Raw genomic sequence first — 18749 nt, 5'->3', positions numbered from 1 at the left:
CTGTTAATAAAATAAATATTATTATTTTAATATTACATGTTGATTTTTTTTTAACAGAAAATGTTATATAAATATATATATATATCATTTATAAGAGTATAAAAATATAAATATAATAATATTCTTAAACAGTCAAAATTCACAATCAATTATTAAAAATACAGAACATTACTATAATATATTATAATTAATATTATATACAATTTCTGCTATTTTAAAATGATTACTTTAATTACAATAAAAACGAAAGCTATATGAAGAAAATGAATTTCAATATTAATTTACAATCTAAAAAATGCTTTATGTGCACGACCATTTGGAATTTGTCCTTGAAGTCTTAATCTGCGAACTGCTTCCCTTAAATGTTTAGGTTGTAATGGTCCAGTTTCTCCACTAGCTTCCATTACATCCAAAGCTTTAATAAAACATATAATTATTTTATATATGTTCATGTAAATATTGATAAAAAGAATTCTTAGCTTTACCTTCTTCTACTATTTCACCGACAAACACTTTAGCAATTCCTGACATTGCTATAACAACATTTTGAGATACAGAACAACCTGTTATAGTTTGCATAATCTATAATATAAAAAATAACTTATTATAAACATTATAATATTATTACAGAACATTATTAATATTATTTTATTATATATACCCTCTTTATAGCTGCTTTTGGAAATGCAGCTCGCCTATACATTTCATATCTATCCAATTGATCCTCCGTAAAGTTAGAAACAAGTACTCTGAAAATGAACATTTGATAAATGCAATAACAAGGTATATGATGTTATACCTGTGATAACAATAGGAAGATATATTTACTGCATTTTCTCTCTTTCTTCCTCTTCCAACTCCTTTTTACTTTTTTCCTTACTTTCTCTTCTTTCTTTAATAGTCGTATGATTAGATTGAGGTAACATAATATCATTGCCAAAAATATCTTCTGTACTTGGTTCTTCATCTTTAATTTCTATTTCGTGTTTTACTATTTCTAATTGATCATCCGTTGTCATGCATATTGAATTAGAACCTATTTCTTCTGTATCTGATTGAGATTGGGAACTTGCTGTATCAAGTTCTCCCTAAAATAATATATTGATCATGACACATAAATGCAATGAATTATTATTTATTAATATAATAATTTACCTTTATTGGTCCATCTAAATCCATATTGTCATTATCCTTAGATATTGAAGAACCTAATGACATATTAAATTTGTCATCTGTATCATTTTTATCATCTGTATCATTTTTGTCATCTTTATCATCTTTGTCATCTTTGTCATCTTTGTCATATTTATCATCTTTATCATATTTATCATCTTTATCATCTAATTCTATAGGCTCACTTTCATTCTCTGAATCTTCTTTTCCAAATATATTGTCCATTTTATACGAATTGTAATTGTATTTTAAAAATAGGTTAAGAATATTTGATAATTATTCACGTTGAAAAAAATAAATGTCTTTTTATTGGAATTGTTAAACCTTACGTCAAAGGAAAAATTACACTTTTACACTTATTAAATTTATTTACTACGAATATATTGTCGTCTATCATAGAACTAGTAAACAGTGATGCCAGGACGCGAGATTTTTCTCACGCATGCGCACTAACTAATTCTCAATAACGTGTATACTTCACTCAAATATGGGGTATCATTAGACCCCCGTGAAAATTGAAAAATTATAAAAAGTGGATATTTTTTAAAGAAATGACATATTTACACTACAATTTAATATATTATATAACATTATGCAGCTCACCTTAACTGTAACGAAAAATACGAGAAAAGACTATGGAAGGGCTCTCCTTACGGGTACCTACGGCTATGAAAACAACAGGCGCGAGTTGTGATGTAGCATGCGCAAGCGCATGCGTACATGCAAGCTATGACTTCGCATGCGCAAACGCATGCGCATGTGCGAGCTATAACTTCGCATGCGTAAGCGCATGCGCATGTGCGAGCTATGACTTCGCATGCGCACGAAGGCTCTCACGTGGGAGAAAATCTCACTAATGGTAAAATTACATACATTATTTTTAAATATTCATCAAATAATAAAAACTATGCATGTAAATGACATTTTTATTATAAATAATGATTTTATAGATTATTACTTATAGAAAATTGGTAATTATGGTACCTGTATAAAATCAAAGAATATAAAAGTAAACAAAAACTTTCAAGCTCACTATTCGCATAACTAAAATTATCTAAAATAGAATATTTTTAAATAGTATATATAGTATAAAATTATATTATAATAAAATTTTAAATAAATATATTTAATTTTAAGTGTATAAACACGTGTGTGTACCTTTAGAAATGCATTTTTATATATATTTTAAAAAGAAATCATTTAAAACATTTACAGAAAGAATATAAATGATTTATAAAATTATCTAATAACATTTGACCAATCTAGAAATTTAAATTTCATGACGAAAGAAAGTTCGAGAAAAAAGCGTATCTATTAAAACTTTTTTCATAGACCTAACGTGATTGGATAATTTGAAATTAACCGTTTATTTTGAAGAAGAAAATGATTTGTTATAAGAGGAGCAACTTATCGTTAAATCTTATTTCAAATTGATCAGTCTCTAGATTATTTTATATTAAGACTTTAAAATAATTTATTAAAATAATTTATTGAGAATGTGGAATAATACTTCCACTAGTTTTAATGAAGAAAGTTCTTCAGCAATATTAGATAGTGAAAATGATATAACATCTACAAGTGTAAGACAAGCTATTGTAATTGATAGTAGTGACGAAGAAGAATCTACTTCGATACAAAGGTGAGTAAACAATTATTAATAATATAATTTAATTATAAAATCATTGTAAAAAGTAAATTGTAGAATTAAAAAAAATAACATTTGTATGAATAAATAGTATTATCTGCTTTGTATACAATTAACAATTATGATTATATTTTTTGTGTTCTATCATCTATTGTTCTTTGTCTTTAATCATTACAGAAGTCAATAGAAAATCTTTTATAATTATTATCTATTTTTATGTTCAAAGGAAATCATTGGACTTACATTCTTCACCAATAAATGTTAACAGAAAAAAGAACAATTTAAAGAAACATTTAATAATTTATTCAGATGAAGAAAATATTAGTGATGTTAATGATGACAAATTATCTAATTCGAAATCAGAATCAGAATCTGAATCTGAATCTAAATCAGAAGCCGAATCTGAATCAGAAGCAGAATCTAAATCAGAAGCAGAATCTGAATCAGAAGCAGAATCTAAATCAGAAGCAGAATCTGAATCAGAAACAGAAGTCTATATTTCAGATGGTATATTTTATGTATTATACAATTTATATAAAATATGTACTCATACTTGACAAATTTTTAAATTTATTTCTTTTTTAAACGAATTCTTATTTAAACAAATTTTATTCTATGTAATTCAGTTTTTTTTTTTTTTTAAATAGAATCATTCCCTTAATTCGTTTGTACTACCAATAACAAAAACATACCGTATACAAATATCTATTAATGATTACAAATTGATGTTTTAAAGAATCTGATAATTTGATTTAATTTAACAGATGATTTCAAATCGAATTCTACAAATGCTAATAAAAACTATAAAAGGAAAGATGTTACACATGATTATTCAAAGGAAAATGTAAAAGAACGCAAATCTGGAAATTATTCTGATACTATTAATGATTCTGTTAACATTACTGATACTAGTGATTATGATCATTCAAAACAAGAATTGATTAATGATGAGGAAGAAAAAGAAGAAATGAATATTAGTTTACAAGACGATGAACCATCTAAGGTTAATTTTAGTCGTCCAGAGGACACAAATTTATCTATTGTGAACTTAACTCATTGTGATATTGATTCAGATTCAGATCTAGGTATTATATAACTCATTTATGCAATATTATTTTATTAACCTTTGCTTATCACCCTTCTTGGAGTAAAACGCTTACTACACCCGGGTCCAAAGGACCCGGATGAGAAAAATCGTTATAAAAAAGAAACTATTGCATAGATTTACTTCAATATTTTTTTTGAGACTTCTTTAATACTTACTTAAAAAGACTATATAGGTTTTATAGCTTTAAATTAAATTGAAATATGTTTAAGAAAATTACCAAAGTTGAGTACAATTGAGAAAAAAGTCTAGGTCTTTTGGACCAAGTGTGGTAAGCAAAGGTTAATCACAAGTCTTTAGATTTTCATAGATTTAATATAAACACTTATATTAAAAAAAAAAAAAAAAAAAAGTAAAGAAAGAGATAAATAATTAAAATCATGGAAAAATTAACTTTTAGAGTATATACCAAATATAAGGAATAGTGAAGAAAATGCAACAGCAATGTCTTTTGCGATAGAGGAAACAGGAGTTGATAATATAAACCCACTAATAGCTCAAGAAAGAGCCCTTCTTACTTGTAAATTACAGCATCTACAAAATCAAATAGATAAAACAAAAGTAAGAAGATATATTTAATACATTAGTAATATATTATACTAATTTTAAAAATGTTTTACTTTTAGTTATTACTCAATACTGCAAATTTAGATTTATTACCAGATAAAGGAGAAAAGTTGCAACAAAATATTATACTACAAACCAAAGAGATGGAGGAAATAAAAGCAAAATTAGAAAAAACAACATTGGTAAAACCAATTAAAGAAATAAATGAACAAAGTACGTCTAAGGAAGAAGAAGAAGAAGAAGAAAAAGAGAAATTTCAGCAATCTGATTCAAAATTGGATTATATGGAATCTGCCAAAAGTACAGAAGAATCAAAGAAATTAGGAAAACGAGCACAAGAAACTTTTGATCGTCAATTTACGTTAACAGCAGAAAGACTTCAAGATTTACATGGATCACTAGTAGGTCAACCGTCAGAGGACACAAGAGCCGAAGATCCGCCTGGTTTAAAAGTTAAATTAATGCCACATCAACAACATGCATTGGCATGGTTAATGTGGAGGGAGAAAAAACGACCACCCGGTGGTTTATTAGGTATTAATCATACATTATTGTTGATTAATAATTATCATTTTTCATTTACATTTTGTATTTTGTACTAATACATTATCATTTGAAAATATTCAGCTGATGATATGGGATTAGGTAAAACCTTAACAATGATATCATTAATTATGGCCACACACAATCAAGATGATGATTCAGACAGTGATAATGAAGAATGGCATACTTCAAATAAATCTATAAGTATGTATAAAATATATTTGTAATTAAAAATATGAAGAGTTTTCAAATATGATTAATTTACTAAATCATGAATTATATATTTTCATATTATATGTTTTTAAAATAAAACTTTTACTTGTAAGCTTGTAGAGGTGGAACACTCGTTGTGTGTCCAGCATCGCTATTATCACAATGGGAGAATGAAATAAAAAGTAAATGTAGAAAAGGCATATTATCAGTTGAAGTCTATCATGGTAATAATAGAGAAAAAGTGTCTAAACGTTTAGCAAAGTATGATGTTGTTATTACAACATACAATATATTATCTCGCGAGTTTAAAACTATGTCTACAACATATAAGGTATATAATTATGATATATATATATATATATATATGCAATACGATAATATAGATAATTTCATTAAAATATATTACATTTAAACTTGAATTTATTATTTTTAGATTCATTGGAAAAGGGTCATTTTAGATGAAGCTCATCAAATAAGAAATCATAAAAGTCAAGCATCTCAAGCAGTGTGCGGACTTTTAGCGGATAAAAGGTGGACTCTAACCGGTACACCTATACAAAATAAAGAAATGGATTTATATTCTTTATTAAAATTTTTAAAATGTTCACCTTTTGATGATATTCGTGTATGGAAACGTTGGGTAGATAATAATAAAAATACTGCTGGTCACCAAAGATTAGCCACACTTATAAAAAGTTTGATGCTTCGTAGAACCAAACAAGAGCTTCAATCACAGGGTGCTTTAGAAAGCTTACCTAATAAGAGTATCCAAGAAATTGAAGTTAATCTTGATCCACAAGAGAAATTAGTTTATGAAAAAGTTTTAATATATTCTCGCACACTTTTTGCACAATTTTTAGCACAAAGAGCAGAAAAAGATCACATGGTAGATTTATCATCTGGATTATATGATAAACCAACGTATATGTCAAATCCAAGTAAATTTTATATTTTATATATAAGATATATTATACAAAATAATAATAATAATAATAATTTTTTTTTTTTTTTTATTAATAACCTATAATAAATATTTTATTTATTTTGTTGTAGATAAAAAAACACAATTTACAAAAGCTCAAAATAAATTATTGTCTCTCCACGCCGATGTTAAATCACATGAAATTTTGGTACTTTTATTACGTCTTCGTCAAGTATGTTGCCATCCAACATTAATTCATGCTATGTTGGATAAAAGTGATCTAGAAGAAAGTGGAATAGTAGATGAAAATAATGAAGATCTTATATCTCGTATAAATAATATGTCATTGTACGAAAATCAAGAAAATCAAGATATAAATAACGAAGAGATTGGTATTGACAAACAACTCACAAAAAATTTACTTACTTCATCAAATCCAGTATTTGAAGCAGATCGGTTGAGTTCCAAAGTAAGTAATTGTTTGTTTTTTTTTTCTAATTTTTACATAGCAATTAATTATATCAAACACATGAATTATATATATATATATTATTTTGATATAGATGAAAGTATTATTTAGTACGATAAAAGAAATTATAGGAAAGAATGATAAACTTATAATTGTATCACAATGGTCAAGCATGTTTGAAATTATTGGATCTCATTTATCTTCGATAAAAGGAGCTACGTATGCTGAATTTTCAGGCAGAGTTCCTATTAAAAATCGACAAGTAAGAGATTATTCTTATTATTATGATTTATAATTAATGTACTTTTAAATGCATTCATAATATAAGTCTCTATATACATGTGACATGTTTTTTTTTTTTTAGAGCATAATAGAATCTTTCAATGATCCAAATAAAGATCCAAAAATTTTGTTACTTTCACTCACTGCTGGTGGAGTTGGATTAAATCTTGTTGGAGGAAATCATCTGTTACTTATAGACATTCATTGGAATCCTCAATTAGAGTCTCAAGCACAAGATAGAATATATCGATTTGGCCAGAAAAAAGACGTATTCATTTATAAGTAAAATATCTTAATTTTTATTTTTTTAATTTAAACGTATTTTTAAAAAATATATATATGTCATAATCATTTTCATTTTTATAGGTTTATTTGTAAAGATACTATAGAAGAACGTATCAAACATTTGCAAGAAAAAAATTGTCAATATCTGAAAACGTATTAAGTGGTGGAAACAACAAAATAACCTCAAAATTAACGCTTAATGATCTTAAATCTCTATTTGGTTTATAAGAGAAAATAATAATAATAATAATTATAGTTTTATTTTAAGAATTTGTATTATAATTTGTAAAATATTTTTTATTTATTGATATATTTTTTTTAATTCTAATTATAAATAAGATTAAATATTTTTTAATCCTTTTATTTTATTGCATGTAACGTTTTTATATCATTCTTATTATTTTAAATTCTATAAGATTGAAAACATAATATCTGAACAGATATAAATATAATAAAACTTTTATTTTACTAAAATTATTGTATTTTTATATCTAGGAATGACATAACCACAAAAGCACTTGACAGTTCAATGAATATTCTACAAAAGCATCACAGCGCCATCTATAAACTGGAGAATTCATATGGTAACTTTTTCAACTAGAACCTTACATCATAGTGTTTTAGTTGAATATTGTGAAATGGTGTAAAACAGTGTAGTATTTAAAGATATTAATTTCTTATGGAAGAAAAAATCAATATTCAGTGATATAAAATGTATGATTTTGTTAAAAATAATTCTTTAAGTATTTTTACTATGTTATAAGAGATAGATAGGTATTACAAAAAGAAGTTAATTATCTTTTCTGTGATATTCTAACCTCAATATTTTTTGGCAACTTTTTGACATATGCATATACATTATACATATCTTTATGTATGTATTATGCATTTTATATTTTAATTCTATTACAGACGTATAGGTTAAAAATAAATATATATATATATATATTAATATTTTAATTAGTATCAATTAAAGAAAATATGTTAATTTCTTTATAATTAGGTTTGACATTAACGACATAATTAATAAGTAATATAAATAAAAGATCATTTAATTGCATTTTTTCTTGACATTGGAAATGAATAAGATAATGCATTATCTTAAAACGTACAATATATATATATACACACATACTATATGAAGTGAACAATATTCATTGAAGTGCATCAAACAAAGTCATTGATTTTGTTAAATTGAACTAAAAATAATTTTTGAATGTATAGTATACAATAATCTATGAATTTAGGCGTATTCAATAGAGTCAATCATAAAGTAAGTATCAAATCAATCATATAAATATTTCAAGGTAATTTAATAATATTTATTTATAATAATATTATTATTATTATTATTATTACAGGATTCCCAAGGAGGAATGTATTCAGAATGGGCTTCTTTAAGCATTCTGATTCAACAAGGTTCAGAAGAAAGTCAAAGTGTACTAGAAAAGTTTTCACCTGGAGCAGGAAAAGAAGTCGCATTATCTATAGTACGTCAACTAGCTGCTAATCTTGGAATAACTCAAGCAGCAGAACCTAGTCCATTATGCACCGATAAAGAAGTACAATGGTGTATGGAAGTTATTTGTTATGGTCTTTCTTTACCTTTGGCTGAACATGATACTGTTAGAGATTGCGTTAATGTATATTGTGAATGGTTATCCGCATTATATTCTACACCAAAAATTTCTGTACCAAGACCGATAATAGATGATCCAAATTTCTATGCTAGAAAAATTATAAGTCATTTTCATAATTTATTTATTCCACGAAAAGGAGAAGGTAAAAATGATCATTTTATAAAAAACACTATTTTTCTTCTATTTATTTTTATATGTAAATATATTTCTTTAGATTTAATATTCTTCTACTTATATATTTGATCCTCTTCTCTTTTCATAGTCTGGCCATTTTTATATCAGGATTTAGGTAATAAGTAATACAGTATATTAATACTTTTATTTTTAGAAAAAATCACTCTGGACTTTTGATTTCATATCATTATATATCTGTTGTATAATAATCATATATATTTATAGGAAGTGATACTATAAACAGACAAGCTGTATTATGCCATAGAGTGCTTAGAACACTTCAACAAATTGCAAGAGGTCCAGCATCATTAGAAAGAGAAACTTGGGAAAGTTTATTATTATTTCTTATTGGAATTAATGATGCATTATTAGCACCACCAGCAACAAGGGAAGATGCTGGTGAACAATTATGCGAAAGAGTACTTGGTGTACTATTAGAGGTATTCAGAATTTTATTACGTACTAATAATTTTATCGTATGAAATATAAATGAAATCTTTATTTTAGGTATGGTTGGTAGCTTGTGAACGTAATTTTCCTGCTCCTCCTTTATGGCGTACATTACGAGAATCATGTCTTCGTTGGCGACACAGATTAGCTTTAATAGAACAATGGAATCGTGTGTGTCTAGCACTTACAGCACGACTTTTACAAATCATGTATGGACCAATGTTTCCAGAATTAAAAATAAGTTAGTAAATTCAATTAATTCTATATATAATGTAGGTATACGTATTAAGATATTATTAATGATTTATTTGTAGGCGAAGAGGATGCACAACTAGTACCACCAACTATGTCAGAGGAAGCTGTTGCACAAGCATGGTACAGACTTTTACGAACTATTGGAGATCCTGTGGATTTATGCAGACCAGCTGTAGTATCACAAACTCAAGCATTTTTCCAATATGCTATTGCTAGTCCAAATGTTATAGATCCTTGTCAACATCCATGTCTACAAGGATTGCCACAAATATTTTTGAAAGCTATCAAAGGAATAGCTGGACAAGTTGATGCATTTCTTGGTAAGTTAAACTTCTCATCAACCAATCAAACAAAAACGTATATAATAAATTTTGGACTTGTACAAATATCTCTGTATAGTTTAAAACTATCTTTTATATATATATATATATTACTACTTCCAAACAATATTTATTATTTCTTTATGTTAATAATTTCTTTTTCTGCAAACATTTTGTAGAGCACAAGTAGTTGCTTAACAATTTGATCACTCATAGGTGGTGGGTGCACATTCACACAATTGTTTTAGGAGTTTCACAAGCATGTTGCTGGGAAGAATGTTGTGTATCCAACATTGCATCTGGAAGCAATAATAATGGAAACATAGGTGTTGGGTGGGACAGATCGAGTGGCAAGGATCAACCACAACCTTCCCCTACACCTCCAACACAACGCCGACTTGCCAAAAGTTTCAGTGTTACACCTTCTGCGGTTACTAAGGGTATTCAGCATCTTATACTTTTCCTTGCTATCATATTTCTTATGCTACTTTCAACTTGTATATCATTTCATCTGTTATCTTTATACTCTTTCCTTTGTATTATTGCAAGAGCTGAAAAGAAATCTTCTTCCATGTGGAAGTTAATGTAAAAATGGAATAATATTTAACAATAATCTATTATTTATTTTAATTTTATTGCTTTGATTATACAGGAATACCAAAAGCTTCTTTGATTAGTTTAACAACCAGTCGTGTGTCTAGTACACCTCCAATGTTGATATCAAATTCAGGACCATCGTCAGCATCTAGTACAACTTGTAAGATATTTCATGATACCGCAATTTTACTATCAAATAGATTTGATAATGAAATACTTTATAATTATAGCTATGACCTCACTTGGTCAAGATATTCGACCTCCTTTAGCACCAGGAAGACCAAAGTGTAATAGTATATTACATCTTTTTGGAGAATGGTTGTTTGAAGCTGCTTTTATAGGAACAAATGGATGGTCACAAAATTTACCACGTATGTATTTATTCTCTTCTAATATTAGAAGCTTTTATTATATTTTTTAAATAATATATAATATTTTATTTTTCACAGAGCCATCAGGTGCATCAAAACGTCCATCCTCAGTACTTGTAGATGGTCCAAGTTCATTACAAGAAACTGTTAGTGAAGTACCTCCTACACTTTACATAGATCGTTATGAATCAGGTAGAGCAGAAGCTATGGGTGCACTGTGTAGAATTTTTTGTGCCAAAAAAACTGGAGAAGAAATATTACCTGTTTATTTAGCTAGATTTTATCAAGCAATGCATCATGGTCTGAAATTAGATGATGTAAGCATCTCTCTCTCTCTCTCTTTGTTATTTATAATTTATTTGCAATTATTTATTTACATGTTTTCTTATGTATTTTACAGACAAGAGAGTGTGGCGAAACATTAGCATATATTCTTTTGAATTCGTCTGATTTATTTCGCTTAGATTTAAATGGCGTACAAGTGTTAGTACCTGCAGTATTATCTGCCTTGGAACTTGTACTTCCTGAGAAAGATTTAAAATTAAAATCTAATATTGTTTCAAAACCAGATTTAAGAAGAGCTTCAATACATTTACTAATATCGATGTTAGCATTACCCTTACACTTTCAGGTAATTCATAATGATGTTTATCATATATCACAAATATGTTATTTAATTTTAAAATATTGTTTGTAGAATCTCCCTATTAAAGAACTTCCAACATTTCCAAACACATCTACTGAAAAAACTCAAGTGACTTTCGCACAATTAAAATCAAGATTGATGAATTTGCTTATCAATGCATTACAAGTGGAAACTGATCCTCAAAATACTCATATGCTTCTTGGTAAGTTATAAAAAATAATTCTTTTATAGAAAGATATTTTACAATGTTTATATATTTTATTTTTAGGCGGTCTTTTACTAAGTGTACAAGATTCTGCTGCAGCAGAGGAAGTTGAACAAGTTACACAACCAGATGCAGTGCCAAACGATACATCAGTTAATTTATTATCTTCAGGTTTGTTAAAAAAAAAAAAACGTTAGCTTTAAATTATCAATCTTAAATGCACTGTCCTGAGTTACATATTGTAACAAATAAATAAATAAGTAAATTATATTTCTATACATATATAAAATTATAAAAATTAGTTTGATTTACGCTAACAGAGAGTAGCAAAAGCTATTTGCTATATCTAATTGAAGAAGTAACAGTTTTTTTGTATTAATATTTATTTAAAGCCTGTATATACTACATTACTGTAACTCAGTATGATATTGCAGAGTGAAAGCATGGTGCTTAATATCACCTTTCATTGTACCTGCTTCACACATGCTTCTGTGAAATGTTATTCTTTTTTATTATTACATATTGTGTTCTGTTGTGCATTTGCCATTGTACTCATCATCGCTTGATAGTTACCAGCGATTCAGCCAGTCAAATAAGCATATCCAGTGATCAACGTTCGCTCGGTGATGCCTCTGATATAGCAACTCTTCAAGAGGAATGCATTGCATTCGGTAAATACGAGTACTATTCACCTTGGTACTGCTATTACTTGTCAGATCTCTGGAATGTAATCGTTTTTGTGTTCATCTTACCTCTTATTTGTATTCTTTCACAAAAATATATTTTTTTTAAGAAAGTGTTTTTTTCACAATCCTGCTTATATCAAAAATCCAATTTCATTATATATATATATAAAAAAAAAAAACAACAACAGCCCTCATATTATGTAATTTTATCAAAATAATAAATCATACTAAAATGAAATAATGTTACAGATTCGGCACATGCTCTTTTTGTACGAGCCACATATCTAGTTTGTCACAGGTTGATATCTTCATGGAAAACAGATTTAAATATTTCTTTGGCTGCACTGGAAATGTTATCAGGATTGGCAAGAACACGAATTCGTGAAACAGGTAATTATCTATTTATATTCATTGATTTATTTTTCAATATACCTATACATCTATACATCTATATATATATTTCTAATATACACTTTTGCAGCAAGGAAACTTACAGGTTCGATAAACATTTTAATAATATTAAAAAAAAACCATAATATTTTTGAAAATCAAACACAATTATAATAAGAATGTTAATTTTATTTTATAGATGCATTGGAATGCAAACGAGCTGTAAAATGGTTATGTGATTACATAGCATACCAATGTTGGCGACCTCCACCAGCACATTCCAAAGATTTACATTCTTCTATTGTAGCAGCATTTGGTTGTTTAACTACCTGGTTAACTGCTCATTCTCAATTATTACAGGTTGATCTTTTGTTTTATACAATAATATAACTTACTACTTCAGATGTTATATTAATACAAATTTTACAGGATAAGGATTGTTTAACAACAGTCTTGGAAGTAGTTGAATTAGGAGTATCAGGTACAAAAAGTATTGGAAAACCAGGTGAACCAATTAAAATGAAAGATGAAAAAGAATTGAAACCAGCATCTATGCGTGTAAGAGATGCTGCTGAAGCTCTTCTTACAATAATATTGGAACAGGTATATTATTTATTACATACATTATTACAATTGATATTAAATAATGAGTGATTTATCTTATTGGCTAGGTTGGTTATTTTCCTAGTGCTTGTGGTGCACAATCATTGTCATCTTTACTCGATGAAGTTTCATTGCTTCGACATTGCAATAGTTGGACTGGTGGTCGTGTTGCTCGACAAGCAGCAGTTGAAAGATTTCGTTACTTTGTTGCTGAAAATGCAACAATTTTAGCTTTATTAGAAGAACCTCTTGGAAATGATCAGGATCCACAACCAACAGTAACAGTTTTAATACGTGGACCATTTGGTAGACATGCATGGACTCTACAATTACGACATTTGCCAAGACACAGATCTAGTATTAGAAGTGTTAATACAAATCCTGGTCGACCATTACCATTAAATGAAGCAGCACCAAGAATGGATTATAAACCAAAATTTTTTCCTGACAATGTTGATAGAATTCCTCACTGTAAAGTGTATGTATTTGTTATCGTTAATTTTTTCTTTTTTTTTCTTTTTTTTTCTTTTCAAACAGCATTATGTGATATAATTTTATATACTGTATTATATTTTAATCTAATCTATTCTAATTTAAAAATACAACACAAATATGTTAAAACAGTGATGAGTCAATACCTAGTCTCGAGGCTGTTATGAACGATAACGAATCAGTTAGAAGTGAACATGAGTTGTTATCACAATTATTAGAACGTCAGATAAATCTAGAAAAAAAGTATGACGATGTCAATAATAAAGATACAGATGAGAAAACTGAAGAATGTGCACCACCACAAATATGTCATGAATTTCAAACAGCTCGTTTATTCTTAAGTCACTTTGGTTTTCTCAATATTGAAAACAGAGGTAGCGAAGAGTCTGGAAATAGTACTCTTACTGCTTTGGATCCTACTATTCCAGGATTTTGTACAGATTTGGAAACATTAGATAATATTAGTTCAAGAACCTGTGATACCGTTCATATATTTTATGTTAAACCAGGTCAAAAAACAGCACCTGAAATATTATCCAATGTAGTAAGAATTTTCAATATTTTGTTTATTCTTTTAAACTTAAATGAAAATAAATATTTTACATAGAAATTACATTACATTAAATTAATAAATGTTAATATTTTGCAGCTTAATGAAAAAAATGTATCGCCACATTTTTTGGAATTTCTCAATTCACTTGGTTGGCCAGTATCAGTTTCATCTCATGCTGGTTGGACTGGTCATATTTATACCTCATGGAAAGTAACACCACAAATGAATGTTTCACAGTCAAGTACTAATGATCATGGTGGTTCTCTTTACAATGGTGATACACATGTATTATATTGGGCTGATGTCAGTGCAGAAATTGCATTTGTTGTACCAACACAATCATTTATTATGACTAATTCAGATTCATTAGAAGAAGCTAGTTATACTAGTGACACTAGTAATGGTGCTCAGTGTAAATATCCAAATGTTATCAAATAATAATATTAGTTATTTAATTTTTTTAACATGTTTTGCATTGATGTAGCTTGGTTTGAAAGAAGTATTAGTGAAAGTGGAGGATCTCGTTCCTGCAGTATTCCACAGAATGCAAGAACAATGTCACTTGATTTTGAAAAGCAACCATCAAGTTTTTCAGGCTCAGGTCCTCCTAGTTCCTCAAGTGCGGATCCTGTTAGACCAAGAAGAACAACAAAACATGCTTTACCAATACAAACAGATACAAGGATTATGGTGGTATGGCTAGAAAGCTTGGAAGATTATACTCATTTTCCAATTGGTATATGAATTATTTATTAATGTATATTTTCTTTTTTATATCGTATATTTTTAAACAGAATATTTAACATTTATTTTATAGGAGATCTTTTACCATTTACACATACTGGTTTAGAATATTGTAGAACAGTTCAACCTACTGATGTACAAGTGATTTTTCTTCAGTCCCTTGCTAGTGGACTTATGAGAGTTAGATTACAAGGTCCAACTTCTAGGATAAATTTAGCCACTCCATTAATTGATGGCATGGTTGTATCTAGAAGAGTATTAGGTACTCTTGTTAGGCAAACAGCATTAAATATGGGTCGACGTAAAAGACTTGATAATGACAGGTAATTATAGAAATATTTGTTGTATGATTCATTATAAATTCTTTTGTATCAAAACTACATTATAGATTTTTCTTTTTTTTTTTCTTTTCATACAATTATAACTTCATTATTTTATTGTATTTTTTTTTGTTTTTTGTTTTGTTTTATAAATTCATTACATTCTTTTACTTTTTATAGCTATCATCCACCACATGTTAGAAGGAGATTAAAAATTCAAGATATGGTTCAGAAATATAAAAGAAATTTAACTGAACCAGAATTATTAACAGTTTTATTTAGCAGTACTGAAACTGCTTGTTAGATTTTTATGGGATCAATAGAATAAAATATATTTCTTATAATACACTTCATTTGGAAATCAAGATCTTGATATTTAAACAAAAATAATAAGGTATATAAAAATTGCACACAATAATAAATTATATATATTTATCTTTAATTATATAATCAATCTATTCTGCATGATTAAATTTAAAACGTTTAATATTTATGATATTTAAATCAACAGGCTTTTTTTCTTTTTTTTTTTAAACAACATTAAAGCAAACATAATCAAACCTTTTTTAATTTTTTTTTTTTTACAAAGATATAAACGTTTGTTATATAATTTTGATTAATTAGCAATCAAATTAGTTTGTATATATATATATATATTATTAAAATATAAAAAAGAAATTGAAATTAATTTATTATCATTTGAAAAATATTGAAACATTAAATAACAATATTAAATTTAATAGTAAAAATGATAAAACAAAACAAAACCAAAATAATATTTCACAAATTATTTCAGTTATTTATTTAAATTTAAAATTAATTAATAATTTCATTATATATATATATATATATACAGTTAAAAAATCTAAAAGATATTTTAATAATTATTTATATATATATATATATATATATATAGATATAAGGTACAATAAATAATTAAACATACAAAGAAAGAATTCTTTACTATTACAGTGTAATGATCGTATGATTATGTCATACAGATTTAATTCTTTCCTTTTCTTTGTTCGTGTGTATTTATGTAACTATTCTTTCATTCCATTAAATGGGGGTCAAATGGATAAATTTAAGTGATGTCTCGAAACAATTTGACCATGGTTCTATCAGTCCATTTAAAATCTTTAACACATACATTTTCCATTCGAAAATACAAAGATAATATATTATACAATTTTAACATTATAAACAAACAAATAAATAAATAATTGTTTAATTAAAAACAAAAACAAACAAAAATAACTAATGCACGATTTATACAGATGATATTTGTGTGTTGTGTGTGTTTTTTTTTTTATTTTATTTTTACAATTAATAAGAAATATTTGTTTGAAATTCTTAATATATTCATTGTGAACAATTTCTAAGTGTTATTAAATGAGTCTATCAAAATCAAATAATAATAATATTGCTCAATTAAGACAATATACAGTTTGATTAGGTACTTAAACGAAACTACAGAACATATTATACTCGTATTATTGATATTACGAATCATGATAGATAAAGTTGATCGATCGATACGTTATTTTACTTATCATTCATTTTAATCAAGAATGATTAATCATATTAATTCGTTATAATGAAGAAAACAGCTTGTCATTTTAAATAGAAAAGAAAAAAAAAGAAATGAAATTTTCTTTATTATATATCTTAAAAATTAATTGAATATATCGGTACCTCAAATCAAATCAAATCAAATTAAAAACAAAATAAAAAAATAAAAAAAGAAATGATTCAAGTGAAAAACGTTATCAAAATAAAACATATTCTTCACACAATTCAATATCTGTATTCTGTAAATAAAAATCTGCACAGTCATTAATTATTGTGTTAGCTCAACAAGTTAACATAGAGAAGAAATATATCTTTTATATCATTCTAAAGTGGTATAAATCATTGTCATTTATATCAATCTCTCATACCATTTGTTTTCCAAATAATCATTTTGTTATACATTAAATAAAATTAATATCAATGACAAAACGTACATTAGTTAAATTAATATAAATTTTCAATGAAATAAGGAATACTGTAATTGATGTATAATTAAATTGTTTTTATGAAATATTACGCAATGTATTTATTATATAAATTTTGCAATTAATCATTTTGAGATATTTCAATATAATTTTAAATATTTATCATAAACTTATTAAATTCATTTCAATTAATTTATTGATTGATGTATATTAAATATAAACAACCCAAAGTGAACTGTTATAATTACTAAATAATTGTTTATTGGTAGAATATGATGTAAATGTGTTTAAGTGTTTGAATCATGTAATATTGTGCAACATTAGAAATCATTAGAAAAAGATCCTGTTTGTAAGACTTTCAAGGTCGGGCTTATAAATCAAAGTAAATCCATGATAGTGAATACATCTTTACAGAAGCTGTATACATATATATATATTCACCATTCAGTTTGCTTTCTCTTTTTATCTTTGTATGTGTTAATACTTCTGTAATTATTTATATATTCATAAATCATAAATACGAATTGTATTTTTCAGTTTTTGCAAAAACAATTGAAAACAACATCCATTAACGAGTAGTAGTAGTTATGCGTGTAAACAATTATTTAAGTATTTTTATACAACGATAAAATTGGATGTGATGAAATTAGAATTCCATCTTTTGCTTTGATATATATATATATATTTTTTTTTTTTGATATTATATTCATAATGATGGATGGGAGACGTAATGAGACAAAGTTTTTGTGTTCTTTTTATGTATTAAATAGATAAAAGATAACAAGAGAGACATAATTGGCTGACAAATACGACTATTGCACAAGAAAGTATTATAAAACATGTTATATAAATATCTACTGTATAATTAAAAACACAGAAATAAGAATGAAATTATAAACATTTATTTATTTATATGCGAACTATAAATATACATAATAATTATTGTTTATCAAAGAATTTATTTTATCCTTAGTAAATATGATGTAATTAAATATTATTATCTTTATTTTCTTTTTTTTTTTTTTTTTTGTTAAAACAAATTTTATATTTGTATAAAGGAAAAGAATGAAAGAATTAAATAAGTATTATAAATACATTAAAA

At 26.4% G+C, this 18749-nt stretch overlaps 3 protein-coding genes across 9 annotated transcripts; 2 read left to right on the top strand and 1 right to left on the bottom strand.

The window, feature by feature from the left end:
- Nucleotides 1-101: 101 nt before the first annotated feature.
- Nucleotides 102-1577, bottom strand: Taf11 (TATA-box binding protein associated factor 11). Its single transcript, XM_015319775.2, has 5 exons — nt 1156-1577; nt 829-1088; nt 662-749; nt 486-582; nt 102-415 (listed from the first exon to the last, which is right to left on the bottom strand). The coding sequence occupies exons 1-5, from the start codon at nt 1396-1398 to the stop codon at nt 282-284; spliced, it is 822 nt and encodes a 273-aa protein (XP_015175261.1). The 5' UTR covers nt 1399-1577; the 3' UTR covers nt 102-281.
- A 197-nt stretch (nt 1578-1774) lies between these two features.
- Nucleotides 1775-7678, top strand: LOC107065818 (transcription termination factor lodestar). Its single transcript, XM_015319825.2, is given in 13 exon segments — nt 1775-2812; nt 3045-3325; nt 3583-3903; nt 4324-4484; nt 4550-5024; nt 5118-5237; nt 5360-5577; nt 5680-6184; nt 6300-6637; nt 6732-6899; nt 7002-7201; nt 7286-7332; nt 7335-7678. Coding segments are annotated over 13 exon segments (3075 nt in total). The 5' UTR covers nt 1775-2669; the 3' UTR covers nt 7433-7678.
- A 94-nt stretch (nt 7679-7772) lies between these two features.
- LOC107065816 (ral GTPase-activating protein subunit beta) lies at nt 7773-18549 on the top strand. Of its 7 annotated transcripts, none has more exons than XM_089175847.1 (25): nt 7773-7788; nt 8208-8477; nt 8566-8986; nt 9107-9133; nt 9244-9458; nt 9526-9709; nt 9783-10043; nt 10292-10483; nt 10696-10800; nt 10871-11011; nt 11090-11328; nt 11412-11642; nt 11709-11859; nt 11926-12033; nt 12432-12533; nt 12798-12938; nt 13030-13044; nt 13138-13298; nt 13368-13541; nt 13610-14019; nt 14166-14577; nt 14683-14998; nt 15071-15322; nt 15404-15653; nt 15831-18549. In XM_089175847.1, exons 2-25 carry the CDS (start codon nt 8442-8444, stop codon nt 15952-15954), a joined length of 4668 nt encoding a protein of 1555 aa, XP_089031973.1. In that variant the 5' UTR covers nt 7773-7788; nt 8208-8441; the 3' UTR covers nt 15955-18549. The 7 variants fall into 7 exon arrangements, with proteins under 7 accessions (XP_089031973.1, XP_015175299.1, XP_089031974.1 ...); XM_015319813.2 differs by lacking the exon at nt 7773-7788 and adding an exon at nt 7815-7918; XM_089175848.1 differs by lacking the exon at nt 7773-7788 and adding an exon at nt 7900-7918 and having other exon boundaries at nt 8452-8477.
- Nucleotides 18550-18749: the final 200 nt, after the last annotated feature.

Source organism: Polistes dominula, unplaced genomic scaffold (genome assembly GCF_049000335.1).
Source record: "Polistes dominula isolate Pdom_NZ unplaced genomic scaffold, Pdom_raw_medaka contig_19, whole genome shotgun sequence".
In the NCBI taxonomy this organism is placed as follows: Eukaryota; Metazoa; Arthropoda; class Insecta; order Hymenoptera; family Vespidae; genus Polistes; species Polistes dominula.
This window is presented reverse-complemented; position numbering and strand designations above follow the sequence as displayed.